This window comes from Opisthocomus hoazin, chromosome 21 (assembly GCF_030867145.1).
Source record: "Opisthocomus hoazin isolate bOpiHoa1 chromosome 21, bOpiHoa1.hap1, whole genome shotgun sequence".
Classification (NCBI taxonomy): Eukaryota; Metazoa; Chordata; class Aves; order Opisthocomiformes; family Opisthocomidae; genus Opisthocomus; species Opisthocomus hoazin.
The window spans coordinates 8,147,539-8,161,318 of NC_134434.1; the positions used below are offsets into that span (position 1 = coordinate 8,147,539).

The 13,780-nt window shown below is 50.3% G+C and overlaps 1 protein-coding gene across 1 annotated transcript in view; it reads right to left on the minus strand.

The window, feature by feature from the left end:
* RPTOR (regulatory associated protein of MTOR complex 1) overlaps positions 1-13,780 on the minus strand; it is a 161,009-nt gene that overhangs the window by 69,797 nt on the left and 77,432 nt on the right. Inside the window, exons 10-11 of the mRNA XM_075440791.1 lie at positions 4,113-4,188; positions 647-748 (exon numbers count right to left, since the gene is read on the minus strand). Coding sequence (XP_075296906.1) covers positions 647-748; positions 4,113-4,188 — 178 coding nt within the window. The remainder of the gene's footprint in view (positions 1-646; positions 749-4,112; positions 4,189-13,780) is intronic.

The following is a 13,780-nucleotide window of genomic DNA, read 5'->3' on the forward strand; positions in this document are numbered from 1 at the left end:
TTAAATTTTGCTGCCTGGTAGCGAAGAGACCACAGCTGCCTTGGCGAGGGTTTGTATTTCTGTCAGTACAGACTCCTGGGGAGGAGAGGGCAAGCGCAGACGACAACTGCAATATGTGCCTTGCCATAAAGCATTATTTGAAATGAAGTGTTACATTTCTCCTAGATTTACTTCTCCTTCGTACATATGAACTTTGTCTAGTCTGAACAAATGCCTACCAGAACTCTACATTCCTGCCAGGCATGGTCTTCAGAGACTTGCTTCTATGTTTTTACACAGCAGTAATGCCCACTTTCTGAAAACAGAGAGAAGATCAAGTCTCTGCCTGACAGAGCTGCCATATAAGGGGAGATGCTACAGGAGCAAACAACAAAGATGTGCTGCTCTGTGAAGAAGCCTCGCTACTTCCGAGCGGAACAGGAGGCAGCAGAGCCTGATGCTGACGAAGCTGCAAACAGACTACAGCAGGAAGCTCTGCTCAAGGCGAGGGAAGGAACGGGGGAAGAAAAGCACCTGGTCTCCATCTGCCCAGGTCTGGTAAGCATGCCACCAGCTCTAATTAATCCTGACAGAGCCCACGTGACGGATGAGGCACACGCCGGGAGAGGCGAGCCCGCCGCAGGGGTGCCGAGCCCCGGCCGCTCACCTGCAGCACGATGGGGAGCTGCTCCGGGGGGTTGCGGTTCTCCACGCCCATGGTCAGCCACACCTGGAACGCCGTCAGCTGCTCCGCAAAGAACGGGCTGTGCTGTTGGAGGACGAATGGGAAGGCAAGTTTGGTTTAAAAAAGAATAATAATGAAGCAAATAGTTTTGGCACCTATGGACTTGCACAGTTTATTGTTTCCAAAAACTATTCTTTTTAATTGGCAAACATCTGTTCGAGGTTTCTTTAACGTATGAAAATTTTCCAAAGACTGCCCACATACAGTTCCCTTTATATATGCTGACATTCTCTAATGTGCTTGAAAACAGGAGAAGAGTAGAGAAACAGGAAAAGATATCATGAAAGGTCTCAGGGAAATCTGCTCAGTCTTCTCTACATGAGCAGCAGACAGAACAGCCGCGGATTTATCTGCTCTGCAGAGATAGTGTCACTCCCGTAGCACACAGCGCTATGTCTGCCCCGTCCACAGTGAACACAATCCAACAACAATGAAATATATGTCCATCCACGTCCCAGTCTTCCTTGGCTGCCATAAACCTCTCCTACTACCAGGTGGCAATTCAGACGGGCTGGTGTGGGTTGTCAGGCTGTCTCCTATTTATCAGTGTTTGAATTCAAGCCTTTTATTTAGCTATCCATCACTTCTGACACCCTAAAACAGTAGGAGGAGTTCATACAGGCAAACAAAAAAGCAGAAAGTCTACCTGCAATATTGAATCCACTAATTTAACTAGAGATAGCCTGGTAGTGTGGGCAAAAGAGTGTAAAAGTAACATGCAGAGTGCTACAGCATTTACCAGACCCCACACTTATGCCCTACTAAAGCTAGGAAGGGGGGGTGAACTCCCATCAGCCAACACCTACTATTTGGGCTTTGCTACTCAGTACTTTGGGCAGTACAATCATACCTTGTGTTACAAACTGCATCTGAATGGCATCCAGCACCTATAAAGGATACTACCTTGTAGCATCTGTAGACGTAAAGGAATCTGGTTTAGGGGACAGTAAATACAAGTAGAGAAAACACTGTGTATTTTGAAAAACATACGCCGTTACTACGGTCTTACTCGAAGAAGATGCGATCGTTTGGGGGTGCACCCAGCAGCTGACGGAGTAGGAAGTTCACGTGGTGAGATCAGACATTCCGCAGCACTTTTAGGTCCCTGGAGCCGCTCTCGCCTCCTGGCACCAGTGGTGACAGGCCAACAAGGAGCCATTCGTTCCCCAAAGCGCTCTGCTCCGCAGCGCCCGCTCGGACCCTCCCTGGGCACGTCAGCATCCCCCGCCCGCGCAGCAGCGCTCGCAGCAACCCTCCTCGTGCCAACTATCACACCAAGGACGTGGTGCAAACCAGGCACCAGCAAGTACTGACCAAAGCACGCAGCAGCTTCCAGCCAGAAATCCACAGGGAAACAGAAACCAGGGGGGAAGGGGGCAGAGAGGGGCAGGAGGAGGGAGCGGAGGCCGACCCAAGCCCGACAGCAGGCAGTCGCTCCCCCGGGCGAGCCCACCGGCCCTTTTCCATCGGGTTATCGCATTTTGCAGGTCTGACTAGGAAAGAACACCCAGAGAACAAGCGGAGTCAGACGCACGTGGTTTGTAACGTGCCGCTGAAATAGAACAGCCCTGATGAGATTATCAATCGCTTTATCCAGGGTCAGACCGGACTCTAAACCCGCAGCGGCCGGCGCATGGGTGGCAGCAGGTAATCCAGTGACTCACCCGCGCGTTTGACATCCCAGACACTGATTGCTGCTTCTGCCCGCCTAGATACGAAGCAGAGTGACCAACCTTGACAAACCAATGCCCCTTCCCCCGCCGCGCATGGAACGACCACTCCTCCCAGGATTACTGCTGCCCAGCAGCCGCTGACCTCCTCTGATGCACAACGCTTCTTGGTGGGCGTAAATCAAGAGGTTTGAGAGCAAAGCGTTGATTAGAACACAAGGAACAGATTAGAGCCGTGCAGCCGCCTGTCTGCTCCCACCATTTGTCACAGGGCAGAGCCAAGTCCTTCCGCTCCCTCCCAAAGTAACAGCCATGCGTCGTGCTCCTTCTGCAGGTGTCTTGGAGAGAGACTTTCAGCAGGTCAGTATCTGTCCCTCTTGACAGAGCAGACACACACCTACACGGTATTCATCACACTGGATTTCAAATGAAAGTGTGAGAAAGAGCTCAGAAGAGGACTTGAGCGTGCCCGCACGTCTCGTGCCCGGGCTAGCCCGGAACCTCGCAGCATTCGGGCTCCCAGCTGCGACTGCATGTCGATAGCTCTGCCGACCTCAAGTTTGAGCCAAAATACAGAAGAATTTACATTTGTCAGGCTTGAAAAACCTGCTTGTAGATTGCTTCCACCCTACCCTGGATCAATCCCCAGTGGAGAACGGCCACTCGTTTGCTGATCTTGTCTAACCCCTGGCAAGTGTTTGCCTCCTCTCATCCCTGAAATCAGAGAAATTCACCAAATTTCAACTCGCTTGACAGTGAGTGCCCGGATGAGGTCTAAGACAAATACAAAAGCACCCACTGACACTGTCAAGAGACCTGAAGTAGAAAGGAACATTAGCTACAAGAGGAAACATCGTATCTGTTTAAATTTTAAAATACAGCACGCGCAGTGGGGGGAAAAAGGGAAGGGAGGATAAAAGCCTTAGGGCATCCTTCTCAAGCCCCACCAGAAGGAGTCCACAGCTCTCCTCCCGCACTCAGGGTTTTGGAGACAACCTGCGACCGCAGGAAGTTTGGTCACGTACACAAAATGCAAGAATGTTACTGTAAAATTAGAGAGAACATCACGGTGGGATAGGTATCTGAGGCTGTCCAGCAATTGTTCTTTAAAGGTTTCCATTCATGAAATGTTAGAGGAGTATCAAGAAAAACCCATCCGACTAGAAGAATTTCAGCCAAATATAATATTACAAATTTTACTTTTCTGCTCCCTGAGATTAACTGAAGTAGGAAAAAACCTCCAGTGACTCCTATTACTGATACCGTGCTTAAGAAAACTCTTTGGACATACACTCAACCTCTATTTTATGTTTATTTGAAAATAACTCCACTAAGAGATTATTTCTGCATTAAAGATTTTCATCTCTTAACTCATGCTGGCACGCTGGGATTTTTTTTGGCAACAATACTGTCAGTCAAGACTGAGTGCCCTGACATTTTAAGAGGAGGTCGCAGGCATCATTTCTACCGGCAGGAGCTTCCTCCTCACCCACAGGCACGGGCTGAATCAGACACCTCCTACAACAGTGAAGAATGTAAAGCTGATTTTAAATCTATTCCTCTAAGTGAGGTGAGCAGATGTTTACAATTTTCCAAAAATACAAACCCTTAAACTGCAACAGTTCAAGACTCAACAAGCCAAAGTGATGCGCTGAACTGGGGTTTAAACTACTAGGTTAAACTGGGTACACAACATTTCATGGCATTATCCAACTTACCCTAAAGGCAGTTCCTTCCTCTATAATTGTGGGTAACTGGGAAAGGCAAATGTCAACTGCGAGGTCCCATGCTTGCCTGGAGGAAAAGGTGAGAGAGGAAAGAGAAGTCATTGCGAGTTATCCATAACTAATACCAAGGTAAATTCAAATTCTGATCATACAAGCATGTGGACAAAGCAGTGTTGTCTGACTGGCTTAGAAATGCTAATATTCCCCTTTTTAAAAAGTGTAACATATGAAAACTACTCAGAAAAACAGTAAGAAGGTCTAGTCCAGCATGGTATCAGGCCAACAAAACACGAGTGAGGTAAGCAGATCCCTAGCTACGGAAACTGCTCCCCTCCGTGACGCAGAAAGATGCCAGAGGGAATGGAAGTTTTACTATACCCCTGTCCTCTTGCAAAAAATGGATGAGGTTTTTCTCTGAACTAGAAAAATGAACTCAGGCCTGGCTTAGCACCAACCCACAATCCCTCAGCACCCACCTCTCCACACACCCAAAGCCTCGCTTGCTCTCAATTCGAGCCGCATCGACTGGCTCGGGAGCACACATTCCTGCTGACAAGCCCTGCAGCTCCCAGGTGGGGGATACCCCTACAGCACCACGCTAACGCTCCCTCTCCGCAGCCTCGGCACAGGCGCTGCGTCGCTCCACGCACCGCTGAGAACGGCACCTTGGTCCCCTTTACCCCAGCGCTGGGCTGGGGTTTGCGTGGCAGCCTTGTTCACAAAGGCTCTACGTGACTCGCCTGAAGGATGGAGGGATGCACACTAAACCCCAAGAAGAGAAAAATATTTACAGATTTCCATTTTTACCCTTATCTACTACACCATTTAAAGGCTAAAATATTGCAACCTACAGTATTTTGGTGTTACAGTCATAGCAGCACACCAGCTACATACAGCGGCCACGGAACTTGTTGCGGTTGGTTCAGGGCAAACGAAACATGCTAGAAGTCTGCGTCAAAACGCTCACAAACTAAGAGAGGACCAAACTAAAATAAATGCTTTTGGTCTCCAAAGTTCCTCAAACCCCTCTGAAAAGTGAAGCAGTTCCTTCTCACCCCAGAAACGATTACCCCTACTCTACCCACGGACGTTCCGTGCACTTTTCATTTTAACATATGAATTTACGCACTCTGAGAGGCCAGCGAGTTAAATCACCACCCGCCGCGTTTCTTACACAAAAGCAACTAATTTACTCTCCCGACACATTTGCTCTTCCATGGCTCGTGGCCATCATGTGTTCACATCAATAGGCTAAGCCATTTTTCTTCTCCCAGGAACGGCTGCAGACAGAAGGCCATAGGTGATAATCAATACCGTGCATTTTAGTTACCTGCTCTGGTAAGTTCTTAAATCACCCTGTTTTGAGGCAAACAAAGCCTTCCATTAGAACAACTGCCGAGCGGAATCTATCCCATTAGCCTAACTGGCAGCCGTTCTCAACTGAAAACGATCTCTCCAATTAGACAGGAAAATAAACTATAAGGCTCTTACACTTTTTTTCTGAGGATTCAAGAGATGCTGATTTAGCTGCCCCAGACCTCGTCCCTCTGCTTCACAGCACTCACCTTCCACTTGACAATATGCTGCCAATATAATTAAGGGGTAATCAAGAGATAATCCCAGCACGGGCAACAAACGCTTCCCATGTGCTCAGTAAAGACCCATGCTGGAGACAAAATGTTTATACAGAGATGATGAGAGAGATGTTTATTCTTGGGTGAGGCAGAGGCAGAGTAGGTCAGCACAAATGTAAAGATAATTTTACTTCAAGCAAAGAGCGACTATTTCAGACTTTCAGGTTTCTTGGAGGAATGGGCAATACCACCTAAAGCAATTCCTCAAACATTAGAAAATGTCAATACATTGTGCCTTTGAGATGAGTTTTACTACACAGGAGAAAAATGGTTTAGATACCAGAGACAACCAGCCTTCTCTTGGCTGCCTGCACGAGGATTCTGCACAGCTTGTTATGCTGCCGAGGCACAGGGCCAGGACGCTGAGCTCCTCACAGTCATCTTAGGCCAGAAGTACTAAAGCTACCATAAAAATGGCCAAAGCAGCCTGGCAAGGTCAAATCTCAAAGGTTTGAAGTGTTACCAGAAAGAACAAACGAAAATGTACAAAGATATTTTAGTACATTAAAATAAAACCTCTTTTTGGGGTTCTAAAAACAAGCCATTAAGAATCAAGGTAGCCACACAGCCAGTGCTACTCGGTCTTACAAAGAGTAACCACCAACACAAAACCTTACCACTGCTGCTCATCACAACCTAGAGAGCTGCTGACTCGCACCAACTGTGTCAGACACGAATTAACCCAAATCCTTACAACGATGCCCCAGCCTCCCCAGGCCAGCCCCATGCGCTGCCGCGGCTCCGGCTCCGCAGGGAACGGACACCAGCGAGACGCAGGTGCAAGCGGCCGCCCTGCCCGAAGCCAGGCGTCGCCATTGCCAGCCACCAGCACAGCTACACGCTGCGCGCGAGACTGGCGGTTGCCCAACTCATCGAGGAGTTGCCACACCGTTAACTCGCCACACCGGCGAAACAGGCAATGGCATTCAACAGGCCTGACAATAACCAAAGGATCCAAAACAAGCCACAGAGGAACGGTAAAGGGCTAACGCCACAGAGCCCGTGAAGAGAAACAGAGGGGGAAATACTTGTCACGGTCACGGTGAAAATAACGGCTGCTGGTGGCGGGGAGGAGGAGCGGTGCTCGACTGTTAATACACCAGAGGGAACCAGGAAGGTGGGCCATTTGTAGATGTGCTTGCTGAACTAATATTACACTTCAGCACACAAACAAGAGATAAATTAGGGAGCAGCAGGGAAGAAGGAGGCGGCGTTGCACCTTAGAAATGATTTACGAAAGCCAACCCTAGAGATCGCCACCTCTCCTCCTTCTTTGCGGAGGCTGCTGTTTGTAAAGCACTTTGGAAGATTGGTTTCCACTACTCTGGGTACAAAAAGGGCCGGGTGACACCTCAGCACTGCTCCTTCCTTACTGTGCCCCTCCAGCAGCCCGCGGGCCCCTCGCCGACACAAGGCCACACCATGCTGCATCCCCCGGGCGACAACCTACCGCAGCATCGCAGGGCTTCAGCTTCACTGCGCTATGCTACTAAAGAACTTGTTACTGAGGGGTTTTTACACTATGTTGACCTAATCCTTCTGCATGTATGACAAATTGATAGAGCACTTGCACGAGGAGAGAGAACAACTCCAGTCTGCACACCCCCGTTCAGTTCGAAGCTATCATACCCTTAATGTGAGGTTTTACACACGTTCCTGTTCTGTCTCCCCCAGAAGGGCAAGAAAAACACGCACTCATAGAATCATAGGTTGGAAAAGACCTCTAAGATCATGAAGTCCAACTGTCCACCCAGCAACCCCATGCCTGCTAAACCATGTCCCCAAGTGCCACATCCACATGGTTTTTGAACCCCTCCAGGGATGGGGACTCCACCACTGCCCTGGGTAGCCGGGTCCAACGCCTGACCGCTCTTTCAGAAAAGAAATTTTTCCTAAGATCCAATCTAAACCTCCCCTGACACAACTTGAGGCCACTGCCTCTCGTCCTGTCGCTGGTTACTTGGGAGAACAGACCAACCCCCCCCCCTCATTGCCCCCTCCTGACAGGGAGCTGCAGAGAGCGAGAAGGTCTCCCCTCAGCCTCCTCTTCTCCAGCCTGAGCAGCCCCAGCTCCCTCAGCCCCTCCTCATGGGACTTGTTCTCCAGCCCCTCCCCAGCCTCGCTGCCCTTCTCTGGACACGCTCCAGCCCCTCCATGTCCTGTTTGTAGTGAGGGGCCCAAAGCTGAGCACAGCACTCGAGGTGCGGCCTCACCAGTGCCCGCTACAGGGGCACGATCCCCTCCCTACTCCTGCTGGCCACACCATTTCTGAAGGCCGTTGGCCTTCTGGGCCACTCAGGCACACCGCTGGCTCATGGTCAGCCGGCTGTCGACCAGCAACCCAAGGTCCTTTTCCGCCGGGCAGCTCTCCAGCCACTGCTCCCCAAGCCCGGAGCGTTGCGTGGGGTTGGTGTGACCCAAGGGCAGGACCCAGCATTTGGCCTTCTTGAACCTCACACAGTTGGCCTCGGCCCATCGATCCAGCCTGTCCAGATCCCTCTGCAGAGCCTTCCTACCCTCGAGCAGATCGACACTCACGTCCAACTTGGTGTCTTCTGCAAACTTCGGAGGAAGCACTCAATCCCCTCATCCACATCATTGCTAAAGATGTTAAATAAGACCGGACCCAAAACTGAGCCCCTGGGGAACACCACTCATGACCGGCCACCAGCTGGATTTAACTCCATTCACCGCCACTCTCTGGGCTCGGCCATTCAGCCAGTTCTTTATCCAGCGAAGAGTACACCCATCCAAACCATGGGCAGCTCGTTTCTCCAGGAGGATACTGTGGGGAACAGTGTCAAAGGCCTTACTAAAGTCCAGGCAGATGACATCCACAGCCTTTCCTTTGTCCACTAGGTGGGTCACCTGGTCATAGAAGGAGATCAGGTTGGTCAAGCAGGAATCCCATGCAGCGACTGATTTGACCAAGTCCAAGGGATTTCCACTGGGCACCACTGATCAGGAGGTGGTTGTTTCTACCTGGTCTGAAACCGGTGTGTGCGAGGCAGCAATCCTGGAGGACCTGGGCAGAGGCACCACAGGAGGGGAAGCCGGAGTGACCCATCAGCGGGACCAGCAGCCTTCAAATCACAAGTTCCAAGGATTTTTTTTATGCCATCAACCACACAGCACGGCTACACTTACCCCTATGCTTGCTCGGGACCTGGCACCTTTCATAGCCCCACATCTCAAAAAAGGCAGAAGCCTTTCACAGGGCTCCTCGCTACGCCGTGAAGCAAGCTCATTAGAGAAGGGGGTCAAACTCACCGACTTTCAACTACGTCAGGATGGGGGACTGCTCAGGTTCAACCTCTGAGAAACCATACTTACTCTCATGCATCTCCTATATTTCGGAATAAATGTATATTAAATCCTCTCCTTAGCTGGAAGTTTGACTCAGTCAAAAAACAGGCAAGAAACTGCTTTTGTTTATCCAAACCAAGCAAAGCAATGCAGTGTGCCAACAGAAACAGTCTGCCAGAAAACAAGCCAGCTATGCCCTGCATCTCTGCACTGATCCGTCGGCTCAGCAAGGTACTCGGCGTACACGACGCAAGCCACCATCCTGGAAAAGGATATAGCATTTCAGAAGATATGAAAATTAAAAATGAAAAGGCATCGCTCCTCCATAATTCTACAATAAAAATTAAACAGCGAAAGAGCTCCCCTGAATTCCATCATTAACTCTCTTCTCCCATGAAAGAAATACTCATATAATTGTCTTTATATTTTAATTTCAGTTTCTCTTTGCCCTTCAGCAGCAAGTCCCTGTTCCCATGCCCCCCCGACTCCCCCTGTCTCCCCCCCTCAGTCCAACACCAGTTCCATTACAGTATGACTGTTTAAACTTATAATAATTGGACGTGAACTCCTCCAGCTGCCTTTACGTTGTTTCCCAGAGGTGCTGCAAAGTTTGGACTTTCAAGCAAAGAACTGGAGGCCGAGAGCTCCAGCTTCGCTCAACGACTGTTTTATTGTGCAAATCCACGCGATGTTCCGTAACGCAGCCCACAGCGCTGCTTTAACACCACGCAGGGAACGCGGCGACAGAGACGGGCGCGGGTCTTTCTTCACCCACGTGTGCTGCGTTAGCTGGCAGATCGTGAAGGCAGATGTTCTTGCACTCCAATGTTCTCGCTGAGTCAATGTCTAATGCTTTTAATTCTCATGTCACATGTTTTATAACGCATTATTGATGTCTTTTAACATTCTCTCTTCTTCTGGGAATAGCTTGCATGGCATTGCACCACACAGAACACTGGTGAAGCTGAGCATTTCTTACTGGCACGGCCACGCTGAGGAGCAGCTGAAGCTACCCGCAGCCCGGTGACTCGGGCACCAGGGTATCCGCTTGTTTGGCATTCTGTTTCGGGAACTGTTAGATATTTCAGACTTTATCAAGTAAGTTGGACAAGATTTTTCCTGTTTGCTTTTTCTGCAAGCCCAATTCAAGAGGAAGCCCCATCCGACTGAGCTCCCAGACTGCAGCCCGAACTCCCCTGCTTCACAGTGACCCCTGAGTCCCCCACGCCCGCTTCAGGGGAGGCAGCTGGGACGCTGCACACACACTGCTATTTTTAAAAAGTATTTATTGTTACCAATGTTCGGCACAAGTATGAAATCCTTCTTTCTTTTACCAATGCATTCCCCTGCTCTAGCCACAACTTAAAGCACATTTTGCTATTTTTGTCCTACATTTCTCTCCATTAAACTCTCTGTAGTCCATTAATGGGTCTTAGAGATGTTAAGACTAACACATAGGCACAAAAAAATCTGGTTAAATCAACAGTGTCATCTGAATTAATCTAATCCTTCAGACGTCAAACAGTTCCAAAGGCCCTTTCGAACACTCACTTTCTGCTGCTGTGACCCAGCGTCTTTCTGTGTGGCTGAACGAGCCTCGTGTCTGAGCAACGGGTGAGCAGACCCACATCCACTCCGCAACGCTCCCCCGACGCCCAGAGACTCCAGCTCTTCTCACCTGTAACTGGGCAGCTGTATCAGGGTTTTCTCCTCAGCTAGAATTTCACGCTTATTTTATTTTCAGTACGTTATTACTTACTTTCAACTAGAATTTCATGCTCGGTGTATACACTATTGCAGGATTTCTATTACGGACAAATCACAGCTCTTTCAAAGCATAATTAAGGTACTCCATTTTTAATATATGACCTATGTTAGGAAGTATTTCCAAACACATTATTAGGTCTTTTCAAAGGCCGTGAATATAACTTGCTGGCAGCAGCAGTAATGAATAAACCATAATCCATCACAACAGAGATCAAGATGCTGACAGAGCATCAGGCCTCCTGTTCTTACTGCATGGCAGACAAAACAGCTCTCCACGTTGAATAGCACAGCCAGTCAATCAATATATATTAATATTAATACTTGTATTATAGTACTGCCTGCAGCAGCCACGAACCCACAGCGCGAGGCACCACACAAACCCAAAGCAACAGCCTGTGCTGGGCAGGGTTCATGCCGAAGCAGGTAAAGCAGAGAAAGGCAACGAAAGTCAGACAGACGCGAAGGAATGAGACATGTCAGAGCCTACCAAACAGGGCAGGGTCACAGGGATCAGCTCTCCCCATCCCTAAATATGGTGCCCTTCCTGGTGAAAGAAAAAGATCGGCACCTCGTGGGTTAAATCCTCCCTCAAAAAAGAAGTTTTCACTTTGCCTCAACTGTTCAGGTAAAAAGGACAATTAACAGAACAGGTAACAGTGGTTGCCCCACGAACTGACTAGAACAGCAATTTCATAGGTCAAAATTTTGAAAAGTTTTGAAAAGGACTAAACCCAGAGGAAGAGCAGCTCTCACCTTCAGCAGCCTCGGTGCTTCTGTTACCACCATGCCAGGCCCTCAACCCACGCGACATGCGAGTGTCACCTAGGGAACATCACCCACCAAGCACAGACAGAGCCAAGCAAAAAGACAACGAGCAAACAGTTCAGACCGAATGCCTGAAAAGGGGCAGTCACCATTAATAATTATTCACGAGGTGAACTGATGCTTAAGCACAAGGAACGCCCCGCCACAGCTGCCCACCGCTGGCACACTGGCAGCCTCACTCAGCCCTGTGCCGGCGTCCCCGCTCCGGCAGAGCTCTGCCGCCCGGCCGCAGCCAGCCAGGCGGGAAGCGGGAGCGGGCGGGCAGGAGCTCCTTCCCCGCTGACCGACGGCGGGGTGCTCCCGGAGAGGGCTGCCAGGCCGGCGCAGAGCCCCACGAGCGCGAGGGGGGACACCAGGGCAGCATCCGCAAAGTTGGGAAGTCTGGTACTACAGCCAGCGAAACACTGACGTTTACTTGCGCCTTTTCTGCAAAAGGTGGTGCAAAAAATACGCTGGCGTACAGTAGTAGCCTGTTTCTCCAGCCAGCCTTCTGCCGGGATACAAACTCCGTCTGCACGTAGAGCCCTTTTCTTCCCCTCTGTCTCAGCTGTGAATGTGCAGAGCTTCTTGTGTCCGTAACAGTGGAGAAACAGCAATCTCACATAAACTCCATGAACGGAAGCCAGACGACCACCAGAGGACAAGGGAGGAGAGGGGAACATGTGCACAGGGGTGCAGGAGAAGCTCCACCATTGCACCCACTTGGGCTGCAAGCTATGAACCAAAAGCGGAGCCGGGAGCACGCGCTTGGCGCACACAGGGTGACAGTGAAGGGCGCAAGGCCCGAACGCAAACAGCCCAAACAGCACAGCAGAGGGGAGGAGGAATCCCAGCATGGTCGGGGTTGGAAGGGACCTCTGGGGGTCACCCAGCCCAACCCCCTGCCCAAGCAGGGTCACCCAGAGCAGGCTGCACAGCACCGCGGCCAGGCGGGGCTGGAATATCTCCAGAGAAGGAGACTCCACAGCCTCCCTGGGCAGCCTGGGCCAGGGCTCCGTCACCCTCAGAGGGAAGAAGTTCTTCCTCGTGTACAGACGGAGCTTCCTCGGCTTCAGTTTGTGCCCGTTGCCCCTTGTCCTGTCGCTGGGCACCACTGGAAAGAGTCTGGCCCCGTCCTCCTGACCCCCACCCTGCAGATATTTAGAGGCATTTCTAAGGTCCCCTCGCAGCCTTGTCTTCCCCAGGCTGAACAAGCCCAGCTCCCTCAGCCTCTCCTCGTAGGAGAGATGCTTCAGTCCCCTCCTCATCCTCGTAGCCCTCCGCTGGACTCTCTCCAGTAGCTCCTCATCTTTCTTGAACTGGGGAGCCCAGAACTGGACCCAGCACTGCAGATGGGGCCTCACCAGGGCAGAGCAGAGGGGGAGGAGAACCTCCCTCTGGGCACTCCCTTGGAGTCTGAAGTCAGAGCAACTGCTTGCACTCCTCATGCATTTCTAGTGCCGAAGGAGAGAACCCCGGGGGCTCCTGCTCGCCACTTGCAGATCAAACCATTGCCGATGCCTCGGCAGCCAGGACTCGCTCCCCAGAACACTGCCTGACACGCTGAGTACGAAAAACCTGCGGGAAGGCTCAATAAACAACAATCAGCAAAAACCTGCTGTATCATCCACCACGCAACGATGCAGACTCAACGCGCTCATCAAACCACGTCGTTCGAAGCTTCCGTTCCTTCCAACGCCCCTTTGACCAACTCTCCTGCCCTCCAGCGCGTTACCTAGTTTATCTAAACAGTAAAATGGGTTTGGAGGCATCAGATCAGGGATCCATTAGAAAATTCTTGAATGAAAGATGATATGTAAGTGCAGATGATTAATTTTAGAAAATATTTAAGCGAGCCCTAAATTAGTTTCTAAATCTGTCCTTACTAAAAGTTCACAATAATGAACCAAGCCACCTCTGACAAAAGTGGAATTTTCCGCTTTGCCAGATTTGCTTCAAACTGCACATTTTTTGGAGGACACTGAATAAAGTGTGTCAAGGGATCCTTTGTTCCCTTGCTGCGTACTTCACTAGCGTTTGGGTTCACAAGGAAAGAACGCTGTGTGTGACTTTTCTTACGGACTTTCGCCTTCTGGTAAATGCTAAAAATCAGCGCTAACGCCATTATCCCGTGGCACGGCCTGAAGG